This window comes from Lissotriton helveticus, chromosome 6, assembly GCF_964261635.1.
Source record: "Lissotriton helveticus chromosome 6, aLisHel1.1, whole genome shotgun sequence".
Lineage (NCBI taxonomy): Eukaryota > Metazoa > Chordata > Amphibia > Caudata > Salamandridae > Lissotriton > Lissotriton helveticus.
In genome coordinates this window covers 293132426-293146838 of record NC_136067.1, presented here as the reverse complement: position 1 = coordinate 293146838, position 14413 = coordinate 293132426, and the positions used below count along the sequence as shown (strand labels likewise).

The following is a 14413-nucleotide window of genomic DNA, read 5'->3' as shown; positions in this document are numbered from 1 at the left end:
GCAGACGTCACGTACGTGAACGACGTCAGGGCTAGGCCAAGTGGCGCCGTCCCCCGGCACGCAGAGGTGCTGCTGCAAAAACTTCTGGATCCAGTCTGATGCCTGGGGATATTCTAAGTTAAGGTATCTGCGGCTAGATGTCTCAATCAGATTACTGTATTTAAGGGGCAGCGCTGAACCAAGCAGTCAGACAAGAAACCAGAAGAAGAAAAGAAGGAGGACCATACAGCCAAGCCAAAGCTAACAAGAGTAGGACGCCCACAGACTTGGCCTCAGCCCTACCGGCCTGACCCCAGCTGGAACCTGCTCTAGCAAAATCCCAGTGTGTCCTGCAGCCAGCAACCTCGACAAACCCAGAGGACCCGCCTGCCTTCCATCCCAAAGACTTTGTCTCTCGTGAACACCGGATTTGGTCATCAACAGATTACAGCTTGGCAAGGATCCGCGGATCTGTGCCACTCTGCACCAAACGCCCACAGCCTGAGTACGAGTGGCCCAACACCAAGAGGAGCTCTCCCCTGGGGACCCTGACATGAGATTAGGTGATCCCTGACCTGCCCAAAGCCTCCAACTGACACCTGCAGACTCAAACCAGAAGGTACCCCCCCGCCCCAACAGCGACCATGAGCTGGGAAGAAGATCTGACCCTAAAAGGCACCCCAGCACCTGACGCCCCACGGCCTTGGGTGGCCCATCCGAATAAGCCTAATCAACCCCCAGCATCCCAACTTACCTCTCTAAGTGGTGGTCACAACCAGAAGACCTTCGTCCCGAGTTTGCAGTTGTGTTTGCAGACCGGAGTCTCCCCATTGAAAGCTACAGGGCTCAAAAGGCCAAAACAGCATTTTGCACCCAACCGCCCCAGTGTCGCGGTGGGTGCACCTTTTGTGCGCCCTACTAGAGAGCATAATCAGTGGTCGGGTGGAGGTGAGGCTGATTGTCTTCCTGTTGCCATGGATGGGAGACACAACTTTCTCCCCGAAATTATTACGCTGCTTGTGTGTTGATTTCGTGGATGCTTTGGTAGGGTGGAGTTGCAGGGTTTTACTGCGAATCACGAGAGATTTGCTACATCATATATACTTTCTGACCCGGCTTCAGATTGCATAGTTATGCAAACTCGTTCACTGTTAGTGCACAACCAGCCGCTGCAGCCTATCATAATGATTTTGACTCACCCAGCTTTCAGTTCATCATGCACCATGGTCGGGAGCAATAAGCCAGGCAGAAAGTTCTATATTGTCGTGAAGGGTCGAGGGTGTTTTCGGGGGGGGGGGGCTGCGTGGGGGGTGGGTTTACTGGTTTCAGTACCACTGCTGGTCCAAGCATAACAGTTAGTGAGACCGATATAGCCTGCAACGGTCAGTCACAGTTTCACACCAGTTTAGGAAATGCAACAGACTCATGTTCAATTGGGTAGCAGACAACCGCTGAGTATGTCTATCCGCCATTATGAATGCCTTCAGTTGCTGTCAGACGTCTCAGCCTCAGTGCATGACGGGAGCTCCCGATAGCCACAATACTGAATTGTTAACTGTGCAACTCTCTCTAAGTCTGTAGGAAGCTGGCTCTGTATATACTATACCAAAGTAAGGTATAGTGTGCATAGAGTCCAGTGGATCCCCAAAGGCTTACAGAGGTAAAAGTATGGCAGAGCAGTAAGGCTTTATTAGAAGGTACTGTTACGCATTTATTGTTCACACTCAGGCAAGACATGATGTCACACACTCAAAGACCAATTGTTTACAAAAAATAAAATATTTCTTTAGTTGCATTTTATTTTTAGAACCAAGCACCAAGTAAGTAAAATTGTTCTTTTCCAAACCGGTTCATAAGAAGAGGCAAGATGGATGAAACTGACTTTGTTACAGGTTTGTAAAACATTTAAAGACGGTTGATATTTGTAATTACTTTGTGATTACTTTACAGATTACTTTTTCTGCTGAATGTAGCATGCCTAGATATCACTCTGGGACATTTCCTAGACAAAGGTAAGTAAAGCACGTTGACATTAAAATACAGTTGCTTAGGTTTCCATACAAACACAACTCAACATTTAGAACTTTTTCAGAGGAAAAATAGTCAATGCAATCCTATGGAGGAAAATGCAGTTATAGATTTGCAGCTAAGCAATCGGTCTTGAGGGTTGAGTTTCTGTGGTTAGAACAAGGGTTCCCCCTGCATCAAGGATTCACTCAAAGAGCACCCTCAGCAGCACTAGAGCTGGCGGGTGCAGAATGTTGAGGCCCAACGTGCTGTAGTATGAGTAACCATCGGTAAAGATGTATCTGGTACAGACGATTCTAGCCGCAGATTCCTTCATGTAGAATTATCCCCAGGCTTGAGACTGGATCCGGAAAATCTTTTTTGCCACAGCATCCCTGCGCGCACGTGATGTCAGCAAGGTCACCTAAGTCCCACCCCAGCGCGCCTTTGTCAGTTTTCTTCTGAGAACTTTTCCGCACCACAACGCATCAGACAAAACTGTGAGAGTATAGGAACAGTGTGAAAAGGAGCAGAAAAAGGAATGGTGAGGAACAACACCATAAGAAGAAGAGGTAGAACAGAGTGCAAGGCCCACTGGAAGAAGCGGACAAGGCAAGGGTGATAGACCCACTAAGGCCCACAGAACGAAGCACTCAGAGCCAAAGACAGAGAGCAGGAAGGCGAAGAAGAAAAAGAAGAGTCCCGACACGCCCCAAGGAGGAGGCCGCACACACGGCCCAAAAAGAAGTGGAACCGGACAGAACCATGACGCCAGGCCACGGACAGTAGGCCAGACCAGGCAAACAGCGCAGCAACCCCAGAGAAGAACACCCTGGGGCGCAACTCAAGCTAGCCCAAGCTAGCAGCAAGAAAATTGCATCTACAACATACCATAATTCCAACGGAGAGCAGAAGCCCGCAGGCGACCACAGCTCCCCAGCACCTGAAAGGGCTATATAACAGCCACCACTACCCCACATAGGGCATGTCACGTCCCAAGACATGGGAACCTCTTAGGAAAAAACTTCTGCAGCAGAGGACAACAGAAAAGACCTGCGGCAAAACCCTGCAGAAGGCTTATCAAACAGCCAAAGAAGAAAAACACAGAAGGCACAGTTTCAGGGCCAGCATGGTGTAAAAAACCCAAAGCAAAAACACACAGTCAAGAAGGGCCGGCAAGCAGCTAACAGAAACAAAGTCCAAACAAGGAGGACACGAGTGGCCACAAAGCACACAGAACAGACAACTGGGGCGACCCGCCCAAACGGAAGAACACCTCCAAGAACCAGATCAACTTACAGGTCACGGAGGGGGAGAAGAAGGGGGAGGCGGAGGAGGACGAAGCCCCGCCAAGAACCTCTGGATGGCCGAGTCCGCAGGGACGTGGAACAAAAGAGTGCCATTGAAAGGAAGGTCCACCAGCCGTTCTTGAACGTTCTCCGGCAACACACTGTCCAGAAGCCAGGCATGGCGACGTAGGGCAACCGAAGAAGCCATGGCATGACCCAGCACCTGCGAGAAAGAGGTGAAAACCATCCTTCTGGCCAAGATCTCCTGAACTTTATAGGTACTGGATCAGAGACGCTGCATCGCTTTGTATCACTGCTCACCTTGTCCATTGGCACTATACTTATACTTGATGGTGACACTACTACGCTACCCTCTTACTACCGACCAATATATGATACACTTTGGTTCACTGAATCACCCGCCCGATGCCCCATTCAGTGTTCTCTCTAGCCTAAGAATTTGGTATAAGCCACCCACACATCCAGGGTTTACCTGAACACTTCTGTAGTGAGATTAATGACTTGTGCCGTCTTATATTACTTGTCTACCTGATTGTATATTGATATGTTCTCTGTACGTTATTATTATCCTACTATGTTAGTGACTAGTATACTGCTCCCATTATTCCTGTTCTTTCCTGCTGCCCCTACCCCTGTCTCTGTGAAGCGCTCTGATATCTGTAAGGATCTTGTTCGCGCTATACAAAACTTTGAATAAATAAATAAATAAAAATAAATAAGCGGAGCGAAGATTAAACGCCGCCAGCTCCCGGCCATCCAACACATGGTGCCTCAAATCAACACAGGCACCCTCCTGAGAAGCAGTAGACATAAGGGACTCCGCTGAGTCCCACAAACAAGAAGTGGCCCTAGCCAAAACACACAGCGTAGTAAGGGCCCACAGAGCTGCACTGGTTGAGGCGAACATATTGCGCCCCCAGAAGCCAGCCAGCGTGCCTCTCGTGACGGTGGAGACAACAGTGGCAGCAGAGAAGGAAAGGCATGCTGCAAAAGGGGTCTCTGGTAGAGGGGTGGAGGGAAAGACACACCGGATCACGTGGCACCGGCTGGTGGCATGCAGAAGGTGTTGGGGCACCAGGTCCCCCGTGGTGGGACGGCCCCAAGTCCCCAAGAGAGAAGAATGGAGTGAACCCTTGAAGAGAAGCAACAGCTCTCTACCACCACAGCCCTGAATGGAGAACCTCCAGAAGATGATCCGCGGGGAAATGGGTTGCTGGATCACCCATGCGCAAAATTCCCACAAGCACGAGCGAAGGCCGCACCCACCTCCTTAGGGCCCCGCGGAGGGAAAGGCAGCTCCTTGTTCAGTGACGGCTGCAAGCTAAGGCGGCCATCCCCCAAGCCAACCAGAGGAAGGAAGGGCCAGGTCTGGAAAGCAGGAAGAGGGACCGAGGAGTGGGGGACCTGCGGCTCCTCTGCCGAAGACCGCAGCCGCGGACGGCAAGGAGCCGCCCTTAGACGTTGGGGAAAAAGCCACGACGCGGCGTCCCGTCTCCGGCAAGGACGAAACCAGCAAGCGCCGAGCCTCTGGATTAGAGGAGGCGTCCGAAGAAGAGTCAACGACCCGACGTCAGCCTGGCGCCGTAGAGTCCGCAATTTGAGGCAGGAGATCGTCGGCGTCCGGCACCGGGGGAGACACCGGGCGGCCTTCGTCACGCCGCAGGAGACCGGGGCTGGGCCGGAGCCACCTGCGTGGAGGGACAGGGAGTCCCCCGCCAGCCTCGATCCATGACGGGATGAGAGGGGCCCTGCGCCGACCTCTGTGGTGCCGCCAGGTCCAGCAGTCGCCGGAGCGGCATAACCTTGGCCTCGGACAACACCGCCGCTTGTCCAGAGAACCGAGAGGGGCTCGGAATGCATCCCGGTGACCTCCTGAGTCACCACAGGGACTCCCGCGGGAGTTTGCGGCAAAGCAGAGGTGCCGTGGTCCGAAGGAGGGACCCCCAAAGGGCCGCACCCAAACGGCGCCACATCCTCCGAACCTGGATCCGAGCCAGTCGGCGCCGGAGCCACCCGCAACGCAACGGAGGGCCCAGCACACTGCAAGGGATCCGCTGACGTCCCAGGAGGGGAAGAAGGAGACCAGTGAGGCCTGCAAAGCCGCCGCATATGTCTCCATCTGGGCTCTAGTTGCCCCCACACCGGGAAACGGCGGATAAGGGGACGACATGCGGAGCTGCACCATCCGCGGAGAGCCGACGCCACTAACAGGCCGGAAACTGACCCTCGGGGACAAACTGCGACACTTACAGACAGGTGAGTGACGCTCTTGCGACCTGGGAGAAAGACGATGTCGACGAGGGAGGCAGCAGGTTTGATAACCATCCGCAGGGGCCGGGCGACATAACGACTCCGACCTGAACATGCAAGCTGAGAGAAGTTTCATCCGGCGCTTCCGCCGGGACTTCGGTTTCATGTGCTGGCACGCCTCACAATCAGTGGAGTCGTGGTGTTCCCCCAAACACCACATGCAGATGGGGTGAGGATCCGTCGCCGACATCAGGCATCCACAAGCCCGAAGGCATTTGCACACTGTTCCCACACACACGCAATAGCGAAAGAGAAAGGCCTAATAAGGTCCAGAGCATGATCCGGATCCGCGTTGAACGTGGAAAAGGAAAAAAAACCTGGTGGAGCCTGATCGGAGGACAGATGATCAGGCACAGGAATTTATTTATTATTTATTTTATTTATTTGTGTGTTTTATAAAGCGCACAGCTGCCCCAACGGGGCGTCCCGGCGCTGGTAAAACTAGGAACCGTGAGGGTGGGGAAGGAGGAGAACATTATGTGGAGAAAAGATGGGTCTTTAGTGACTTTCGGAATGCCCCTTCAGTTTGACATGCGCGTAGAGTAACCGGGAGCTTGTTCCAACACTGAGTGGCACAAACCTCGAATGTTTTCCCTCCGGTACGAGTGCGTTTGAATCTAGGGGTTTCCAAGAAAAGTAGGGAGTTAGAACGTAATGTCCTGGCCTTGACATACGGCCTCAGGGTGCTTTTCAAATGGGCCGAGCCATTGCTCTTAGACGCGCAAAAAGCCAGAGTCATGGCCTTAAATACACATCTCTTGGCAATCGGTAGCCAATGCAGTTTTCGGAGGAGAGGGGAGATGTGATGTCTAGCTGGGATTCTCTCCACCAGCCGAGCTGCAGCATTTTGGACAGTCTGTAGTCTATGGCAGAGGCCTGCTGTGATACCAAGATAGAGTGCGTTGGCGTTGTCAAGGTGAGATGTTATCAGTGCTTGTACCACAGTCTTACGGCAGTCTGCCGGCAGATAGTTGATAAGCCGGTTAATCGTCTTGATCTTTGCAAAACAAGATGCTGCTACTGTTTGAACCTGAGCATTAAAACTGAGCTGATTGTCCCAGCGCACTCCCAGGTTTCTCACCGAGTCTTTGGGCGTGGGGGCTTGGCTCAGGTCATCTGGCCACCACAGATTGGAATCCAAAGGAGATGGTGAGTTAAAAAACAGGATCTCCGTCTTTCCTGCATTGAGTCGGAGGGAATTGGAGTCCATCCAACTGGAGATATCTCTAAGACAGGATTTCAGCGGATCGAAGGCAGATGCGGAGGGGGTATCAAAGGTGAAGAGTAACAATGTCGTCAGCATAGGAGATGGATTTAATCCCAGTTCGCGCAATCAGTTTAGCCAGGGGGGTGAAATAAACATTGAACAAAAGCGGGCTCAGGGATGAGCCCTGAGGAACTCCCCATTTGAGTGGTCTAGCGGAGGAGGTATATGGAGAGGTATATACCTGCTGTGTGCGGTCACATAGGTAAGAAGAGAGCCACTTCAGAACCGTTCCACCAATGCCTAGGTCCCCCAGCCTTCTCAGCAGGATCTTATGAGAGACGGTGTCAAATGCTGCTGAAAGATCCAGCAGCACTAACACCGCCCTCGACCCCCGGTCCAACGACCATCTCACCGAGTCAGCCATTTCAACAAGGGCTGACTCCGTGCTGTGGCCTGACCGAAAGCCGTGCTGAGAGTCATGTAGGAGCCCATTCGACTCGATGTAATTTGCCAGCTGGGAGTGTACCAGTTTTTCGAGGATCTTAGCTGGGGCAGGCAGGAGAGAAATAGGTCTGTAGTTACTAGGGTTGTCGGGGTCCAAATTGGGTTTTTTGAGAATGGGGATCAAAGAGGCGTGTTTCCATTTGGCGGGAAAGCAGCCCACTCTCAGGGATCCGTTCCAGATGTGGTTCAAGTAAGGATTGAGCACGGGAGCCAGTTTCTTATATTGTTTTGCTGGCCAGGGATCATTAGGCGAACCAGACTTACATTTAAGTAGTTCTGCCATGGAGTCGGCTTCGGAAATGACTGCAAATTCTGTCAGAGTGGGCGACTGTAGCATGTGAGAAATGGATTCCTCTGTCGGATCATCTCTGACGGAGATTGGGAAGGAGGAGTAGATGGTCTCAATTTTTTCCTCAAAGAATTGTGAGAGTTTATCACACAAAGACTGGGAGGCAGGCTGGATCCGAGTCAGCGCGTTGGGGTCCGTGAAGGATCGGACTATGCTGAAAATCTCCCTGGCGCCGTTATTAGCATGTTTAATTCTAGAGGCCAGAAAGACCCTTTTGTGCTCCTCGATCATTCTGCGATATTCTTTGAGGGCTGTCTTATAGATGGTTTTACTATCCAGGGAATAGTTCTGCCTCCAGAGGCGTTCTAGAGATTTGCACGCAGCCTTTTTCTGACGGAGCTCATTGGAATACCAAGGTGCAGATGGTGTAGCCCTGTAGGATTTAATAGGTTTAAGTGGAGCCAGAGCCTCTAGGGCTTGACTAATCCAGGCATCCAGGTGGTCAATACCAGTGTCTGGGCCAGACGACGGCATGGGTTGGGAATTTTTTAAGTGTTCCTGGAGCGTTTCAGGGGTGATATAGCTACAGTTTCTGCCTGATGCTTTAGGGGGGATAGTGGGTCTAGTGGAACAGAGAATACCTATCTCAAAAGGGATGAGGAAATGATCCGACCAAATGACCGGAATAGGGGAGCCTGCCCGAATACTGGGCAGGTTGGAACAGATCAAGTCTAGAGTGTGTCCTGCTTTGTGTGTGGGTAAAGCAATTTTTTGCACTAGATTGCAAGCCGCCAGCGTAGAGATAACATTTTGGCTGTGCGAGCAGGATTCCTCATTTGCGTGGAGATTGAAGTCCCCTAATGCAGTGAAATTGGCGTAGCATGTGCTAAGCTGGATAATATAGTCTGCCAGGGCCGGCAGATGGGAAGTGTTGGAGTGGGGGGGGGGCGGTAGACAAGTATTCCCGAGCAGGAGGTAGACGGGGAGGTTTGCACATTGAAGGGTAGACCTTCTATACAGTCAAGTGGGTCATAAAGAGGGAGGGTAGCCGTCCATTTGGATTTATGGATTAATGCAACGCCACCTCCCTGTTTACCATTGGGCCTATTGGCACAGACAATGCTATAACCCTCCAGGAGGGTGATGATGGGGTTCGTGGTGTCATTTAACCAAGTTTCTGTTAAGAAAAGCAGATCCCAGTTGTTATCTCGAAGGGACTGCCAGATGTCAATGGAATGTTTACTCAATGATCTGCAGTTAATCAATGCAGCTCTGAGGGTGAAAAAGGGGCAGGCTCCATGAGTGGCGGCGGAGTTCAGAACGCGAGCCGGACTGTATGTATGATCGAGGGAAGGAAGGGAAAATTGGCAGACTTCGCATACAAAGGCAGAGCTCCGAGCATATGGGATAGGCCAGGGGCAGATCAAACGGGGGGGGGGGGGGGGTCTCAGGGACATCAACTCAGTCCGAGTGTATGTTATGGTGATATCATTGGTGAATCGGGCAGGGGGACCGGCCCTGGCCGTGTCGTGATCGCGGACGAGCGCAGACGAGCTTGCCTTAAGCGCGCCTTTGGCGCGCAATCGGCGCGTCCGCTGCGCTTCCGGCACAAGCACATGTTTATAGGGCTGGAATGGTGGCAGGGGGTGTGGCCTAAAAGGGGGCGTGTCCCTCTGCTCGGCGCGGGGAATGGCGGCCGACGAGGCTCCAAGGGTTCACCCTCTCCAGCGCTAAACTCCGCTGAGAGGGGATGCCTGCACGCGGTAATCAGCGCCAGAGGGTAGAGTAAGTGATTTTAAAAAGTAGTACAAACAGGTTAAAATTCAGTGCAAAATAAAAATTTTCCTACTCCCGGCTGAGCCTCAGGAGGGTCCAAGTTTTAACTGGGGCGCTTGTCAGATCAGCGCGCTTTGTACGAGTGGCCGGGGGCGTGGCTTGGAAAGGGGGCGTAGCCTAAAAGGGGGCGTGTCCCTCTGCTCGGCGCGGGGAATCGCGGCCGACGAGGCTCCAAGGGTTCACCCTCTCCAGCGCTAAACTCCGCTGAGAGGGGATGCCTGCACGCGGTAATCAGCGCCAGAGGGCAGAGTAGGTGATTTTAAAAAGTAGTACAAACAGGTTAAAATTCAGTGTAAAATAACAATTTTCCTACTCCCGGCTGAGCCTCAGGAGGGTCCAAGTTTTCTGGATCCCATACTCTCTGCCTCTAATCCGGAGCCACTAGGATGACTTGGACCCGGTCTGTCATGATCTTCTTGAGAACTCTGGGCAGGAGTGGTGTTGGAGGAAAGGCATACAGAAGTAGCAAGTTCTAATTGAAGCGCAATGTGCCTCCAAGCGAGAGACGACTAGTACACACCTGTGTACAGATGTGCTGACGTTGCGCGCTCTCCGTGGTGACGAACAGCTCGAGCCAAGGTTCTTCTTAATTGTGGAAGAGACCTTGCATCACCTCTGGATGTAACAGATACTTGTAATATGCTAGGAGCCGAATGGTGAGCTTGTCCTTCTTGAAATTCAATGATCCTGCCAGGTGGTTCATAACCAGGAAGATTCTGTGATGGTCCATCAATTTCCAGAGGTGCAAGGCCTCCTGGCACAGGGTCCATTACCTCAGCCCACCCTATTTGTTGCACTACCACTTGGAGGTGGTGTTGTCTGTGGGCACCTGTACCAACTTTCCTTTGATGAATGGAAGGAAGGCTGTCAGTGCCTAGCGGATGGCCCTCCGCTCTAGAAGGCTGATATGGAGCTAGGATTCCGCAGCAGACCAGAGGTCTCTGATCGCCACCTCTTCCAGATTGGCAACCCATCACTCATGGTTAACCTAAATCCATCCCAGCAGCAATGCATCAGTCACCACAGTCCGCTGCTCTGTGTGGGGTAGGGAGAGAGGTCTCCCGCTGACCAAATTACGGTCCAGTAACAACCAACACAAGTCTTTTGCAGTCTCCTCTGAAATCTGGACATGGTCGGAGAGGTCCCCTTGATGATGGGCCCACTGAGACTTCAGGACCCACTGCTGAGCCCGCACACGCCACCTGGAGTGCTCGACAAGCACAATGTCATTTATCCCAGCGCCTCAGATTTGACCTCATTGAAATGCAGGAATAAGGCTGAAAGATCTGAATCCTAGCCTAAAGGGCTCTTCCTTTCAGGGGGAAAGGCATTAAACCAAACCATGTCCACAATGGCTCCAACAAAGGGTAGAGTCTGAGAAGGAGTCAGGTGTGACTTTGGCATATTGATAGTGAAACTCATAGAAGACAGGAGGCTTGCCATAGTCTGGAGGTGTTTGACGACTGCCTTGGGCGAGTCCGCCTTCAACAGCAAATCATCAAGGCATGGGAAAACTGGAACCCCTGACCTATGAATGTGTGCTGCAACCATCGCTATTCCTTTCATGAACACCCGAGGAGCACTGGTGAGGCCAAAGTGGAGCAAAGCAAACTAAAAATGCTCTTGTCCCACCACAAACCTCAGGTAGCTCCAATGGGCCAGCAGGACAGGTATATCAAAATAGGTGTCCTGCATGTCCATCCTAACCATCCATTCAGCAGGGTCGAGGGCAGTTAAGACCAGAGTAGGCGTCAGCATCCCACATTTCTCCTTCCAGAGGAAGGCGATGAGGGCACATGTCTAAAATAGGACAAAGGCCTCCGTCCTACTTGGGCACCAGAAAGTAGCAGGAATAACAATCACAACCTACTTCTCGTGCTGGCACCCTCTCCATAGCCCCCCTGGGGAAAATGCCTTGCACTTCCTGCCACAAAATGGAGACATTGTCCTCTGTCTGCTGCAGCATAGTCCCTGTGTACGATCTGAAGGACCCACCTTTCCACAGTTATTGCTTACCAAACCGAGAATAATCGCTGCATCCTGCTTCCCACTGGGTGGCTGTACTGCCACAAGAGTGCCCTAAAGGGGCTTTGAAGATGAAGCTGCACGTTGGACTTGGCCGCAGGGGGAGGTGGGCACTACCGCCTCGACCGCAAAACTGCTGGAATCCTTGCTCAGGCTGAGCAGGCTGGCAGTATGTGATAGCTTTAGCAAATCCACGAAAAGCGCAGTATGGGTGGTGCGGTTGGTGAGGCAGGGCAGAGAGGACCAGGGAGCATGGAGTAGCCCTGCTCTCTCTAAAATGCCCTAAAGAAGTAAACAGGTGAATCCTGGCAAAGAGGGGAGGGGTGGACATCGCCTGAGAATCCGGTTGATCTCAGCCAGAGATGGCGGCGAATAAAAACATCTGGGTCAATGGCTCGCCAGATTTGATAGGTGGTGTCCAAGCCACAATGAATCCTGAACTTGGCTGCATGAAGACCGTCTTGGATAGCCTGAAAAAGGACAGGGTGGAGAACCACCAAGTCCCAGAGGGCGTGGGAGTAGCATCCCATGAGGCAGCTGGTGTTTACTGAACAGACAGCAAGGCGAGTATAACAAAAAAAACTTGCTTCCTAAATGTTTGCACTTGTTTAGTCTCCCTATCAGGAGTAGTGGTGCGAAAGGTGTCTGGGTTAGACCTGCGCCTCTAAACTTTTCTTTTTGTGTTTTTTTTATAAAGCGCAAACTCGACCCGAAGTTATCAGAGCACTTTACATGAGCACTAGTTGCGTTACGGACCGACACATTCATTTTGTTAGGTATGGGGAGATGAAATAATTTGCGCAGAATCACAGGATGCTGAGGGTCCCTCCCGAGATTCAAACCCAGTTACCCAGCTTCGCGGTCAACTGTTCTAGCGGTTAGGCCACATTCTCTCCCCTTACTTATGGGGAAGTGTGCTGAGAGAAGTACACTGGGTCACCCAGGTCAGGGGGATGGAGTCTCTCAATTTGACTAATGACAGGAAGACCAAAGCAAGGTCTGGCCCAGGCCCCCAATAAGGTATGAGACAGTGACCCATTGGCTGGTAAAAAGGGCAGAGAAGATCCCTGCCTTGCTGTAGAACTTCGGTCCATATGTCAGTTTTGACCGCCAAGGTGGGGAGCTGGAGGCCAATGACTTTGGCTGCCCTACCCAAAACCATGGCATAGAAAGCGGATTCTTCTGCTGATGGTCGAGGGGGGGGGGGGGGGGGGGGGACGACAGAAGGCCTGTTTCAGGGGAGGTGTTGAGACCACTAGCCTCAAGCAAGTCATCATATCACTTTCCGTCTTAGTAGGGCTGAAGGAACTCATCATCCACTTCACAATCATTGCAGAGGCAGCTGATCAAGTAGAGGGAGTGGTATCTTAACCGTCATCATTGGCATTTATGGATTCAGGGGTGGCATCGAAATTCCAGGGACCAGCGTGGACTGTTGGGCTGGAGGAGAGGTCGAAATCAGAGGGGTAATGACAGGCTCAGAGGATCCAACTGGTGCTGATGGCCGATCCACCGGCGGTACCTCAGATGGGAGGCCTCTCTGCTCCCTGGCACCTGAAAGTGTGCCGGAACGAGTCAGCAAGGATCTGAAGAGCCGAAGCATGGCTGCATGGAACTCTTCGATTTGTTGAGGAGTGGCAGACGGCCCCGAAAACTGGTTGTGCTGGGACCAGTTATGGGATCGGCTCTAAAGTTGGGCAACTCCAGGGGCAAGATTGAGAGCCATGGTGCAGCACCTGCATCTGCTCAGGCGAATGCAAGTGGCGAGAGGGGCCAGAATCCTGCTACGATTATTTTATGTTTCTTTCTAACTTACTGGCCGGTTTGGAACGCGACAAAGACTGTCCTCTGGAGTGGGAATGGGACAGGGACTGAACCTTGGGCTTAGACCTTGACTTATAGTGGTCTCAGGGACGAGTCCTCTTATGCTGGGCAACGTAAGGTTTTGCTTCACAGTTCCAGAAGTCCATTGGGTTCACCGATGTGCAGAAACTGCAGGCTTTGGAGTCGTGACTCAACGCCACAGGCACACCTGATGGGGATCTGTCACATACCTTTCTTTGAGACAGTCCCTGTAGGGCTTGTAACATGTCGTTTTAGAGAGTGACATCCCTTGAACATGGAGAATATTTTAGTTGGTGAAAATATCGAGGTGTCTCTGAGGGACGAGGGAGCGAGCTCTGGATCCACATATGGTGGTGCAGAAAGAAAGGAACTAACATCAGCAGAGTGGCGCCTATACTGGTTCTGTATGCAATTTCTCGAGTGGAATGGCATCAGTGCAGTGTCACATGCCTCTACATACTGGCTGAAAAGGTACTGCAAAATGTTTCTGGATCCAGTCTGATGCCCGGGGAATATTCAAAAGGTGAGTAATCTGCAGCTATAAGTCACTATCTGAAAAACAATATTTTTTCAAATAGTTTTGGGCATTATAGACCTTAAGACAAAGCTCAAATCTTCAAATCCCACCAGGGGACACTCATGCTTTCATTCTTCTGAAGAAAACATAAGGCGCAACACTGAGTGAAGTAATATTGATAGCATTATAGTTCTACCAAGTTAAGAAAAACACAGTGGTAGAAACCACTTTGTAAACAAACATTAGCAGATCAAAATACAGATAATGCCAAATGCCGTTTTTGTACAGTGTAAAAACAATATCAAAACAACATAAGCTGTAATAAAGTGTAGAGGTTTATGCAGTATTGACAGTACCTGTCCTTGGAAAGCATCAATGATGAACTGAAGTGCCTGTGGCTGGACACATTCAATGCATTTTTGAACAACATGGTTCCCGTTTTGATCTTTCACACACTTGAGGACATGCCCGTCGAGCTCTTTCACCATTTCGCTCTATGAAAAAAGAAAAACAAATGTAATTAATCAAAATGTTCAAACGAGGAAAAAGAAGGATTATGAAAAGCAATTCCCTATACAAATCAT

The 14413-nt window shown here is 51.3% G+C and overlaps 1 protein-coding gene across 3 annotated transcripts in view; it reads right to left on the bottom strand.

Annotated features, from left to right (window-relative positions):
- The window catches only part of PUM2 (pumilio RNA binding family member 2), an 893995-nt gene that overhangs the window by 261840 nt on the left and 617742 nt on the right, over positions 1 to 14413 (bottom strand). For all 3 annotated transcript variants that reach the window (XM_078647736.1, XM_078647737.1, XM_078647738.1), the window contains one exon: positions 14186 to 14323. In XM_078647736.1, the coding sequence (XP_078503862.1) occupies positions 14186 to 14323 (138 nt within the window). The remainder of the gene's footprint in view (positions 1 to 14185; positions 14324 to 14413) is intronic.